The 13,661-nt window shown below is 49.1% G+C and overlaps 1 protein-coding gene across 3 annotated transcripts in view; it reads right to left on the bottom strand.

The window, feature by feature from the left end:
• MGAT4B (alpha-1,3-mannosyl-glycoprotein 4-beta-N-acetylglucosaminyltransferase B) overlaps positions 1-12,957 on the bottom strand; it is a 58,851-nt gene extending 45,894 nt beyond the window's left edge. For all 3 annotated transcript variants that reach the window (XM_043984672.1, XM_043984674.1, XM_043984673.1), the window contains exon 1: positions 12,712-12,957. In XM_043984672.1, coding sequence (XP_043840607.1) covers positions 12,712-12,808 — 97 coding nt within the window. In that variant the 5' untranslated portion in view covers positions 12,809-12,957. The remainder of the gene's footprint in view (positions 1-12,711) is intronic.
• Positions 12,958-13,661: the final 704 nt, after the last annotated feature.

Raw genomic sequence — 13,661 nt, 5'->3', positions numbered from 1 at the left:
GAATACCTCTTTTTCTAATTAGACATTTCCTGTCCTTTACACAATTTCTTTTGTAAAGGCCATGACCACAAATATAACATAGCAAATTAGATTCTTCAGAGATTACAGTGCTGCCCAATTCCAACCATACAATGCCATCTGCGGGGCAAGGATGACAAATCTAATCCTGCTTCCACTTAACATCTCTCCGGATGCTAGAGATAATGTCTGTTACATGGCTGGAACAACTATCCCAAAGTGCCTTGAGATTCTAGTTACATTTTCTGCCTCTTTCACATCTTAGGGAAATGAGATCCCAAGTTTCCTCTGAAAACAAGGAGGTATTTCCTTCTCCTGAGCAATGTCTCCTGACATCCAGCTTTGGCTCTTCAACACCCTCCCCCAGCAAGGGAATTGAAGAGGAACCTGGAACCCCGGAGTTGCTGAGGCTGCCACAAGTTTTAGTACCTTTAGTATATTATTTATGGACGTTTGGTCCCTCAGTGCTGCTCAACACTTATTAAGTAAACCTTCCCCCTTCTCCCCTAGCCCCCTGGCCCCTAGCCACACTCCCACCCCCATGCTTGAAGCAGATGATTTAAGCATAGCTGTCGAGGATACTTGAACCCATCCCACATGAGCTCTGTCATCCTCCCTTCTTCATTCCTCAAATATTCTCATAGACCTCACCCACTCTCTCCTCCTTCCTTTCTATTCAGAGGAAAGGGATATCCTACTCCTTGCCAAGGACCCTTCCTTGGTGAGGATCCTATTCCCTTCTGCTTTCTTCGGTGCCTAGTCCCAACAATCATCTCTCTTCAATTTCTTCCTCCTATCTTATTCTCACCTGCTTACAAACACACCTGAGTCTCCAAAAGCCTTCACTTTGCCCTTCTACCCCAACTAGCTACCACCCTATCTCTCTATTCACTTTCATCTCCAATATTCTGGGGAAAAGTGCCTACAACAAAAACATCCTCGTTTAGTGGTCTGATGATGGTGAACTGGGAAATACATGCTGGATTCGGAGCCAGAAGACCAGACTTTTCTACCTACTCCCTGTTAGACCCAGAACCAGCACTTAATGTCTTTGGGAACTCAGTTTCCTTATCTGTGAAATGAGGAACTTGGACTCCATGCTGTTATTGTTGTTTGGTCATTTTTCAGTCCTGTCCAACTCTCCATGACCCCATTTGGAGTTTTCTTGGTAAAGATATTGAAGTGATTTGCCATTTCCTTCTCCAGTTCATCTTACAGACAGGGAATCCAAGGCAGGTGGGGCTAAGTGACTTGCCCATTGTTACACAGCTAGTAAGTATCTAAGGCCACATTTGAACTCAGCCCTTCCTATCCACTGCTATCACCTAGCTGTTCTGACCTCCATGATCTAGTTTTAAATTTATAATCCTTTATATGCTTTTAGATTTAATGCAAATCATTTAACCTGTCTGCCTCAATTTTCTTAACTATAAAATGGGGATAAATGATAGCAACTACTTCACAGGGGTGTTGTGAGGATCAAATGAAATTAAAGTACTTAGCATTGTACATGACACATAGTAGGCACCTCATAAATGATTATTACCTTCCCTTCCCTTAGAGGCATCATAAAACAGTCGATTCCATGCTAGACCTATAGTAGGAAGACTAGAGTTCAAATCGAACCTCTCTCTTAGTGACCGTGAGCAAATCACTTATCCTATATGGGCCTCCATTTCCTCATCAGTAAAATGGGGATAATAATACCTGTAGTACCTACTCCAAAGGGTTATTGTGAGGCTCAGGTGATACAGATAAGTAAAAGTTCTTTGCAAACCTGAAAACTATATATATATGTTGCTATTATCATGATGAACAAACTGTTTTCAAAAAGAAATGTAAACTGGGGCAGCTAGGTGGCGCAGTGGATAGAACACTGGCCCTGGATTCAGGAGTACCTGAGTTCAAATCTGGACTCAGATACTTAACACTTACTAGCTGTGTGACCCTGAGCAAGTCACTTAACCCCAATTGCCCCCCCAAAACAAACAAATGTAAACTAATAAAAACCCCATGAGAAAACATTCCAAATCACCAATAATAAGAGAAGTGCAAGTTAAGACAATTCTTAAGGTTTTTCTTCTTCAGCTAATTGGTAAGACAAAAGTAGTTCATGTTGGAGAGCCTGTGGGAAGACCAGCACACTCAAATTCCATTGGTAGGGCTGCAAAATACTCTAATTGTTCTGGAAAACAATTTGGAACCAGGCTAGAAAAGTGAATAAATTATTCAAATTCACTGACCTACACATATCACTCTTGGCATAAACTCCAAGTAGGTCAAAGATATAGGGAAAGGTCCCATAATATTCCTAGCAGCCCTGATTAGGTACCCATCTTCTCCAGCCCATTCCCCCCTCTAACATCCCTATTCTAGAATTGATCTTCATTGGTTCCAGTCTACTGGCTGCTTCCCTACTGCCTACAAACATCCTCAAAAAACCCTCATTTGATCTATCTATCCTGCTAGCTACTGGACCCCATCCCTCCTGCCTTTTGTGGCTAAGCTTTGGGACCACCATCTTTAACGGGTGCCTCCCTTTTCCTCTCACTCTTTTTCTTAACTCTTGCAGTCTGCCCTCTGACCTCATTATTCAACTAAAACTGCTCTCTCCAAAGTTGCTATCGATCTCAGTCTAATGGCTTTTCCTCCATCCTCATCTTTCTTGACCTCCTGGTAGCCTCTGGCACTATCAATCACCCTTTTCTCTTTGATCTTTGATTTCCTCCAAGTTTTTGTGATATAGTTCTCTTCTTGTCCTTCTCTCATCCATCTGACCCCTTCTTTCTCAAGTCTTCTTTGCTGGGTCTTTATCCAGGTCAATCAGATAACCCTGGGTGTCCCACAGGGCTCTGCCCGGGGCCTTCTTCTTTTCTCCCTCTCTATTATTTCACTTGGTGATCTCATCAGCTCCCTTGGGTTCAATGATCATCTTTATACAGAAGGCTCTCAGATCAGCTTGGCCAGGCCTAACCTCTCTTCCACCTCTAGTCTTGCATCTCCAACTGCTTATTGACTATCTTGAACTCGATGTTCCATAGACACCTTAAACACAACATGTCCAAAACTGACCGCATTATTTTTCCCACTAAATTCTCTGCTCTTCCTAAGTTTTCTAATACTGTGGAAGGTACCAGCATCCTCCCAGTCACCAGGACATGACAATACTTGGTATCATTCTCAACTCTTTGCTGTCTTGAACCTTATATCCAATCAGTTGCAAAGTCCCATAATTTCTACCTTCACATCTTTCACATATGCTCCCTCTTCTCCTCTGACACTGCTACCACCTCAGTGCAGGCCCTCACCACCTCACACCTGGACTATTACAGTATCCTGCTGCTAGTCTTCCTGTCTCAGGTCTTTCCCTACTCAGCTGTCAAATCAATCTCACTAAAAAAAATAAGTCTATGGGGCAGCTAGGTGACTCAGTGGATAAAGCACCTGGATTCAGGAGGACCTGAGTTCAAATGTGACCTCAGACACTCAACACTTACTAGCTGTGTGACCCTGGACAAGTCACTTAACCCTCATTGCCTCAAAAAAGACAAAACAAAACAAGTCTGATCATATCACATACCCCCATTCAATAAATTCCAGTGGCTCCCTATCACCGATGGGACAAATACAAAATACTGTTTGGCTTTCAAAGGCCTCTATGACCTGCCCTCTCTACCTTTCCAGTCTTCTTTTTTTTTTTTTAGTGAGACAATTGGGGTTAAGTGACTTGCCCAGGGTCACACAGCTAGTAAGTGTTAAGTGTCTGAGGCCGGATTTGAACTCAGGTACTCCTGACTCCAGGGCCGGTGCTCTATCCACTGCGCCACCTAGCTGCCCCCTTTCCAGTCTTCTTAAACCTTACTTCTCTCCACACACTCTGTGACCCAGACACCAGACTCCTTGCTGGGCCTCACTCAGGTCACTCCCATCTCCAGACTCTCATCGTTTTCCCCGGCTGTCCCCCATGCCTGGAATTCTCTCCCTTCTCATCTCCTCCTCTGCTTAGCTTCCCTGCTTTCCTTCAAGTCCCCAGCTAAAGTGTCCTCTTCTGCAAGAAGCTTTGGTAAGTCCTCCTTATTGGCAAGACCTTCCCCTCAGGTCACCCCCACTTTATCCTGCATATGTCTTGTCTGTACAAAGTTGTTTGCATATTGTCTCTCCCAGGGGACTGTGAGCCCCTTGAGAGCTGGAACTGTTGTTTTGCTTAATTGTATTTTGTTGTAGGGAAGGGACCTCAGGAATTGATACCAGTATTTTTTAAAAGGAAAATATATCAATAAAACGTTTTTTAAAAAGCTACCCACACCCTTTGGGCATTCTAGATCCTTACTTGCTACTGAACTCTTCACAGTCTGGCTTCTGTCTCTCACACTTCACTGAAATGGCTTCCCCTAAGGTCATTGTTGCCCAACGGCCAGACCCTCACTCTCCTTACCTTTCTGAATCTCTGACATTGCCCACCTCCTCCTCCTCCTCCAGGCGCTTGTCTTCTCCCTGGTCTTCAGATCCACCCTCCCTTGGTTCTCTTCCTATCTCCTACACAGTCCCCTCTGTCTCACCTTCCCAAGCCCTGCCAGTCTCTCTCCTTGGTCAATCTCTACTCACTCCCACAACTTCTACAGGCACCTACCTCTATGGAGCTATCTCCCAAACTTTGCTCTTTTAGCCTCAATCTATCTTTGGAGCTTCACCCAGATCTAAGTCCCACCCACTGCCTGAATGCCCCACTGGTGCCTCAAACTCCACCCAGCAAGGCAGAGCTCAGCATCTTTCCCCCAAACTCGTTCTTCCTCTTGATTTTCCTATTTCTGACCCTAACTAGCCTGGAGGAACTGGAGCTTGGTCTCAGGAAGCTGTCATAGGGAGGGCACACTTTCTCCCTGCAGGGACCATTACTCTTACCCCAATCCACACCACTATATGAAGCACCCTCAAACCACTGTCCCCTAGGTCCCATCATTACAGACAGCTTTCTCTCTCCCCATCTCCAGTATCAGTCACACTGTCTTCTATATCCCCATTGCAATAACTTGTTGTGTACAGTGGGGTCTGTAATCTTGTTTTTTTCAAAAAAATATTTCCTAGCCTTCATTATCACCTACATGGATTATTTCAATAGATTCTTAAAAAGGCAGCTTTCTACCTCTGCTCTTTTCCCTCTGTCCTACATTGTTCACATCACCATCACACCAATCTTCCACATGCATGGATTTATTCAAGCTTATTGAGAGAACTAAATGTCACTTCTTTGCTCAACAATCTTCAATAGCTTCCTACTGACCACCAACTAAAATTCAAACTCCTCTGACTGGTATTCAAGACCCCCGCAATCTGACCTGTCTTTTCAACCTTATTTGCTAAGTATTATACTGTTTATCAAAACTGGACAAGTCTCAACACTACAGATACAGGAAATCCTTCTTCCCTTTGGCCAACACCTAGGCCCAACCTTTATACACTGCATGAGCTTAATAAATGTTGGTTGAATTGAATCAGTTTCATCCTTGCTTTCATATCTATATCACTGGGCAGGGTTGAGGTAGGACAGGTCTTTGCCCTACCTTAAGGAACCCAAATTTTGTCCACTCTTCTCACTGCCCCTTCCAGCTCCCTCCTGGAATCCTGCTACAGGGCGGTCAAATGGCAGAGGGCCTTGGGGCCATGTCAAGGATAGCCCCTGTAAATGAGTATCTCTGGGTGGACAAAGAATATCCCATATGGTATCCTCCTTGAGTGGATCAGGCAGGAGGAAAGCTCAGCTTTCCATAATCTGCTCCAACTAGGTTCCTCCCTGAAAAACAAACAAACCAAACCAAACCAAACCAAAAAAACCCTTTCCTTGGGACACAGAGAATCATGAGGAGGAGCTAAAAACAAAATAAATTCTCCCACCTACCAGCTTGGAGATCCCAATCCTGGCAGTTCTAGAATAGAGAAATTCTCCTGCCTGAGCAAGTGGTCTGGGAAACTTTCCGTGTGGTTTTCTAACCAGATGCTTTCCTGCCCCAAACCAACCAGCAAATGACAGATAATAAGGCACCTCCCAGCCCCCTGGGCTCTGTAACTGGTTGGAACCACTGCAGGAGACTGACTCTGAAGAATCCTCCAGAGCTCCAAGTACCTCTGGCTTTCACTCAATGTTTTTCACTCTAGGATTCAGAGACCTACTAGGCTTTAGGGGCTGGAGAGAAATTATCTGGTCTTGTTCCATCTCTGGATAGGGCCTACCTAAATCAATCTATGGGGTGCCTAAAGGTAAGAAGATAAAGTAGCTTTAGGGGGAAATGGAATCTGAAAACTTCAAAATTCATTCCTTGCCAGATCATTATGTAGGGGCAAGTGACTAAAGGGGGGAGAAAGGATTTGCTTTTCTGAGCTTATTCTCCCTTTGAATCTAAAGAGATTGAATTTTTGCTTCCCTGGCTGAGACAGTAAAATGTCACTTCCTGCAGGAAGGAAGGGAGGGAGGTTGGAAAGGGGCCCTAGTCCAAGTCTGGGGGATACACAGGGCTTGTGGTTTCCTCACCCACCCTGGAATCAACCCCAGGCTGAAGTTCTCCAAAGCAATGTCCAACCATGGCAAGCTGAGGGAGACCTCTGACTGCAGCTAATAAAGTGTCGGTCTAAGGAAGACTGTGTATATGCAGAGCACTGAATAAGTCAGTGGAGGGACCTCAGATCTGGGGTGGGCTCTCATTTTACCCATGAGGAAGCTAAGGCCCAAAGAAGGGTTGTGACTCTTGTTTGCTCCTTCCTCATCTGGGGTCCCCAGTGGCTGATGGTTTCCTGTAATACAGATGACCTACAGGCTATGGCATAACAAAGCGAGCTCCGGAAGGGCCAGGACAAAGCGGTAAAAGCTTTGAGTTGAGCCCTGGAATGGACTGAAAGCCCTTTCATTCATTTCACAAGCACTCATTAAGTTCCTATGGTGTACCGGGGCTTGCCACTGGAGAGACTAAGACAAAAATGAAACAACCCCTTCATTCCAGGGCTTTCTATTCTGTTAGCTTTGTTAAGTTTGGAAATGTTCATCAGGGGTGGCTGAAAGGCGATGACAGCTCAAATCCCAGCTTCTCTGAGGTTTTCCCAAACCTCTTTAACGCTAATGCCTTCCTTCTATGAGGATTTCCAATTTATCCTGCAAATATCCTGTGTGTACATAGTTGCTGGTGTTTTGTCTCCCCCATTAGACTGTGAACCCCTTGAAGGCAGAGACTGCCTTTTGCCTTTCTTTGTATCCCCAGTGCTTAGCAAAATGCCTAGTAAACAGTAAGTGCTTAATAAATACTTGTTAGGGCAAAGTGTCAAGAAAATCCAAGTTAAGGGAATCCTCCTAAAAGAACTCCAAAATAGGGGGCAGCTAGGTGGTGAAATGGATAGAGCACTGGCCCTGGATTCAGGAGGACCTGAGTTCAAATCTGACCTCAGACACTTGATATTTTACTAGCTGTGTGACCCTGGTCAAGTCACTTAACCCCCATTGCCCTGGAGAAAAAAAAAACCCAACCTTCCAGATACAGTACAGTCCTAATCCAGAGATCAGAGGTCAAAGAATAAATGATTTGTGGACTAAAAGTGACTCCTCCGGCCACATTATTTTACAAGGAATAAGCAGGGGTCAACATACCTACTCAAATGGAAGGAATGCCTCCACTGATGAAATCTTGGGTTCCTGAAGTATTTATTTACATTTGGCATGTCCTTCAATAGAGAGATATTCTGGCAATTTACTTGCTTAGGTTTTTGTTTTGTTTTGGGGGGTTGACAGGGCAATGAGGATAAGTGACTTGCCCAGGGTCAGACAGCTAGTATCAAGTGGCTGAGGCTGGATTTGAATTCAGGTCCTCCTGAATCCAAGGCTGGTGCTACTTGCAAGTCACCACATCCTCCTCCTGGTGTCATTGGTCCTCTTCCAGAATGAAGGATGAACAACAACAACAATAGTGGCAGTACTAGATAGAGAGCTGACACCAAATTCTAGAAGCCCTGGGTTCAAGTCTAGCCTTAAACAATCCAGGCTATGTGCCCCTGGGCAAAATACCTCTCCTCCCAGCACTCTAAGACCAGATATGGAAAAGCAGGTGCCAACCTGCACTGGGAAACTGAGTTGCCTTTTCCAAAGTAATCCCCTCATCTTCATTTCCTGTAACCCAGGGTAGAATGGGGATTTCAGGCAAATGTGTTGTTCCTGAGTCAAAGAGAGGGTAGTAACTAAGTGTTATCCAACTCCAGTTCTCCCACAGAACAGTGAGCTCGCTAAGTGCTCTGGAAGCATGCTTGTTAAGTCACACGGCTTGTCAATGACAGATCAGGGACTAAAACCAGTTCTTCTGACTCCCAAATCCTGAGTTCTCTTCCCCCGACACCAGCTGTCCTCCCTCCCTAGTTAGTGACAGAAGTGAAAGCAAAGGAAGGCCCTTCAGCCTCATGGAAGGTTGGGTGGGCAGGGTGTGGGAGATCCTCTTGCCTACCTACCTCTTCTAAGTGCCAGGCCTCTCCCTCATCCCCAGATTCCACGGGGCCTCACCCCTAACCAGTGTGATGGATGAGGAAACTCTTCCCCTGGCTTGCCTTTCCTTCCCAGCCCCCCCCCAATCTCAGGCCCCGGCTGAAAACCAGAGCCAACCCCCAAGGCCCCAAACTCCCCCCTCTCCCTGGCAGGGGCCCCTTTCTCTTGGACACCCTGGCTGGCCCATGTATGACTGGCACACTTGAGCCCATGAACAGCCAGAGCCAGGAGCAGAAAACTGCCCTCTATTGCCCCAGAAGCTGGGTTTGTCTCTCTTCCCATCCCCTCCCCACCCCACCCCCTTTGCTCTCCTGGGACAGCCCCTGAAAGGCAGAATGGTGTGGGGGGGGGGGGGTATGTGGAAGATCTGATTAGGGATCAAGTGTTGTTTTACATAACACAGGCAGAGCCCAGTTGGGGTGAGGCCAGGCCAGGCTGAGCTCTGGGCGGGGTCAGAGAAATAAAGGGGAAACTCTAAATCTAAATTCATTCATTGGGCAAACAGCAACTGAGCTCTGAGCTGGTAAAATGCAATTCTCCACACTCTGGGACAATCACTGCTACCTCTCCCCTACCTCCAAGGGGCAAAACCAGATAATCTCCATAGTCGGAGCTGGGGAGTAGGGAAGGGGAGGGGAGCCTGATATGGCTCAGTCACAGAGTGATCTCTTCCCGACCCCCATGGCCACACAGGACCCTCCCAATTCAAGGAAACAGATTAGACTGATTGGAAAATCTAGGAATGATAAGAACACTAGATTTAGAGTCTGGAGAGCTTTGGTCCACACCTGCAGTCAGTTAGGTAATATTGCTTTGACTGTGGGCAAGTCACTTTCCTTCTCTAGGCTTCAGTTTCTTTATCCATAAAATGGGGGTAGGGGGCAGGGGCAGAACTGGAATGGAAGGAGAGGATGTTCTCTAAGGTTCTAGTCTAGTCCTAAATCCTAGGAGCCCATGACTATTATTATTTAATGGGCACTGTGCTAGGCACCAAGAGACAAAGCTGGTTTTAAGATAGAGCCTGCTGTCAAGTGTACAACAGAGGCATGTAAACATAAAGATGATATTAAGCCCAAAGGAGAGGGTCAGGCAAAGTGTCAGTAGACACTTAAGACATTAAAGAAATTTCAATGGGGGGCGGGTAGGGTGTCAGGGAGGCCTCAGGAGTGAAAGAAGGGCTCTTAAAGGAGGAAACCCCCAAGTTTGGTCCCTCACAAGGGCCTCTTTGGGGCTGGCACAGAGATGCAGGAAACAAGCTACATCATAAGGCTTCTCCTCTGACCTGGTAGAAATCAACAAACCAAGTGGAGACCTGCAAGAGGGGAAAACCTGGGGCCTCAGAATGACCCTCTGAGCTTCCTCCTGGCTCAAGGGGAATGAGAAAATATGCCCTACAGGTTACTGCCAGGGAGATCGTATAAGCTGAAAAAGAGCACCCCCCCCCAAAGCCCCAACAGCCACATGCTAACTGCCCCCACCCTCCAAAAACCCTGGCTACAGACCACAGGCCAGGCACTCTTCCAATTGCTGCCCGTGTCTACAAAGAGGAAAGGGTAAGCATGTGGATCACTCACTCAGTACACTGGGGGATGGGGAGGATGGAGGCATATCTCTGGGCCTACATCTTACCCTAGGGTTTGGAAGTACATTCCTATAAATGTTTGGTGTGAACATGGGCTTTCATCAATGGTGGGAAATAATGTGAACCTTCCCTCTGGCAATGCAGACCTGACACTTCTCTTTAACTTTAAAACCTTAAGAGAGGTGGGGGAGGAAAATGCAGAGAAGTTCAACAACTTGCATATGGTCATACCAACAGCATGGGGCAGAGGCATCACCTGAGCCCAGGTCTGACTGACTCCAAGCTGAGCCCTCTGTCTCCTATGCCACAGAGACTCTCTACAATTCTAAATATCATCAAATAAAGTGCCAGAGTACCAGGTCATGGGAAGAGGCTTAGGGACCTTGGAGGTTCATACCTCCTCATCTTACAGATAAGAAAACAGAGGCCCAGAGATGTTAAGTGACTTGCCTAGGATCACACAGCTAGTGTCTATTAAGATGGGATGCGAACCCAGGTCTTCCTGATTCTAAGGTGAGAGGCCAATCCACTATAGCACACAATCTCTCCAGGTCTAAGAATCTGGTTCAGGGCCAGAAGATAGCCCAAAGAAATGATCATAGTTGAGGGACAGTTGAGAAGGATGGCACTGAAGAGAGCTCTGGGCAGGTAAGAAGACCAGAGGATCAATAATGCTATGGGATTCTTTTTTTTTTTTTTTTTTTGGTGGGGCAATGAGGGTTAAGTGATTTGCCCAGGGTCACACAGATAGTGAATGTCAAGTGTCTGAGGTCAAATTTGAACTCAGGTCCTCCTGAATCCAGGGCTGGTGCTTTATCCACTGCACCACCTAGCTGCCCCCAATGCTACGGGATTCTTGCTAAGGCGGTCAATAATGGGCCTTTTAATGATGCCCAAGATGGCTGGCCAAGGGATAATCTTTGTCTAGTGATGACCTTAGTAGAGTGCCATGCCTTGGTTGTCTGGTAGATTAGGAGGCAGCTCAATAAGCATATCTCTAGGTTTCAGGATGAGGATATTGGATACGGGACAAGGGAAGACAGAAAGTCCCTGCCTCCAGATGTAACAACCTCAGGAAAAGGCTCGGAAGGCAGTGTTTAGAAAAAGGGAAAGTGGGTCCTGGGATCCCTTTGAAGCTCCTCCCAGGATAGATGGCCCAATAGCCCCTAGCAGGAATTGGCCAGATGGAAGAACTTAACCCTTGAATCTGCAGCCATGTTGATTCCCAAAGGACCCCCACACTCCTACTCCAGCAGATATTTCCCACACCCCCTCAGAGGAGGAGTGAGACAAAAAGACATAAACATGGGGGAGGGAGGAGGGAATAGGGTAATCTGTCTGTCCCACAGACTCTTCCTCACAAAGTCCTGGCCTAAAGAGAGAGGGGAATGGACAAAGGGAGGTTGGCTGGGGTGGAAGCAGAGAGCTGGGGGAACTCTGGCCTCAGGTTAGGTCCTCTCCCTCAGGGCTGTCCTGGAATAACAGGAATACAGACAGAACACCTAGGTAGAAGCCTTTCTATTAAGTCAGGGCTGGTCCAGAGTGATCTTGTCCCAAAGATCTGACTTTCCAGGTGCTTGCCCTCTACATGTCTAATACCAGAACTGGTCTTCCGGGGCTGGCCTCGAAGGAGGGCCGAGAGACAGAGGTGCCCTCCAAGTACCCTTGAAGAAAGGGTTGGAAACACAGGGTATAGGTAGAGGAGAAGCCAGGCTAGCTCTAGGGATCACCTGGAAGAACAGGAGAGGAGTCCTAAGGGTTTGGTTTGGGTTTTTTTTGGGGGGGGGGGGTGGAAATGTTGAGGGCAGATGACCCACCTTCCAGATCCTAGTCTTTGGGGTGAGGGGGGAGACAAGTGGTATAATCAATCACAAGGTACCCCACCTCTTCCCCATCCAGGTGAGTAGTACTTCCAAGGAAGCCAAGGGGAATCAGAAGAGACAAACCGGGAAAGGCTTGCCTACGGGCATTTACAGGCAGATTGGCTCTAGATAAGCCTCTGTTCCCAGCCACCTCCCACAGCCCTGGCCTCAGCCCTGGCAAGGGCCCCACACGGACCCTAAAGAAACAAGGGTTTGCCTTAAGGAGAGAGCCGGGGCAGAGGAAAAGGATCGGGGAGTCTGTGGCCACCCGGGGCCGTGCCAAGATCGGAGATGCGGAGGCTAGCTTTGGCCGGAGGGGCGCTGAGGGCAAGGCTGGCCTTCCTGACCCCGGCCAGGTAGCCCCCGACCTGGGCAGCACCTTTTAGGGAACGCCTCCCCTACGGCCTGCGGAGTGTGGGGATGGGCCATGCCCGAGGGCGCTCCAGGCCCCCTACCCGGCCAAATCTTCGCATGCCCCGGGAAAGACACGACCCCTTCTGCCTTCGCCCGGGTGCCAGCGGGCAAGAGGGGGCAGAGGGGCGGAGAGGGTCCTTCGGCGTAGCTTCGCCCCCGAGCCCCTGTCCCTGGCAGGGGCTGCGGACCCCAGGGGCGCGCGCCGTGCGCCCCACGGCGGGGTGCTCGGGCAGAGCCGGAGCAGCGGTGCCGGGCAGGGAGGGCCGCCCAGCGGGCGGGCGGGCACGGTCGGGCGGCAGGTGGGCGCCTGCCTCGTCCCTTACCTTTCTGGCCGCTTAGCGCCGCGTACCAAGAGAGCGAGAGGAAGGCGCACAGGCAGCCGAGCAGCAGCGTCAGGAAGGTGCCATGGCGGAGCCTCATCTCCCCCGGCTCGGGCTCCTCGGCGGCGGCGGTGGCGGCGGCGGCGGGGGGAGGCGAGGCCGCATGTCCCGGGCCCGGAGCGGAGAAGGAGGAGGACGAGGCAGGCGGCGGTTCTCGGGGCCGGGGCCCGGGGCCCGGGGCGCGCGCGGCGGCGGCGGAGGGCGGGTGGCGGTTGCAGCTGGCCCCGGGCCGGGCGCCGCCGCTGGGGCGGGGGCTGGAGGGGAGGGCGGGGGAGCACCGCTGGCTCGAGCCCGCGCGCGCGCCTCCCTCGGAGCCTGGGGAGGGAGGGAGGGAAGGGGGAGGGGGACAGGGAGTGGGGCGCGGGGCCGGGGCCGCCTCCGGCCCTGCCGAGCCAACGCCAGCGCGGGAGCTTGGGACCTGGGGCCGGGCCGGTGGGCCCAGGGGTGGGCATGGCAGGCACTTAAAGGGACCATGCTCCCCGCCCCGGAGGTGGGGTCTGTCAAGCCTCAGAACTGGGCAGAGGGAACGAGGGGCAAGGGCTCTGGAGAATCTAGAACGTGTCTATCTACCTGGGAGACTGACAGAACCCCTCCCCTTCTCCTTGTTACAGTATCCTCGATGATGAAAAGTCTGGAGATCCCGAACCTAAGAAGTGGGAACGGGCTAGGTCTAGGGAGCCACACATCAAGGCCAAGCCAACGCTTTCAATCAGGGCAATGAAAAATAAATTATTAACCCCTACTCTCTGCTAGGCACTGAGGGGGAGACAAGATTTAGACCTTGCCTCTACAATGCTCATGGGCTTCGAAGGTGGGGGACAATAAGATATAGGCAAAGATAAATATAATAGAGAACTGAACATGAGAAGTGTATTAAGAGATATACCAAAAGT

This window comes from Dromiciops gliroides, chromosome 2 (assembly GCF_019393635.1).
Source record: "Dromiciops gliroides isolate mDroGli1 chromosome 2, mDroGli1.pri, whole genome shotgun sequence".
In the NCBI taxonomy this organism is placed as follows: Eukaryota; Metazoa; Chordata; class Mammalia; order Microbiotheria; family Microbiotheriidae; genus Dromiciops; species Dromiciops gliroides.
This window is presented reverse-complemented; position numbering and strand designations above follow the sequence as displayed.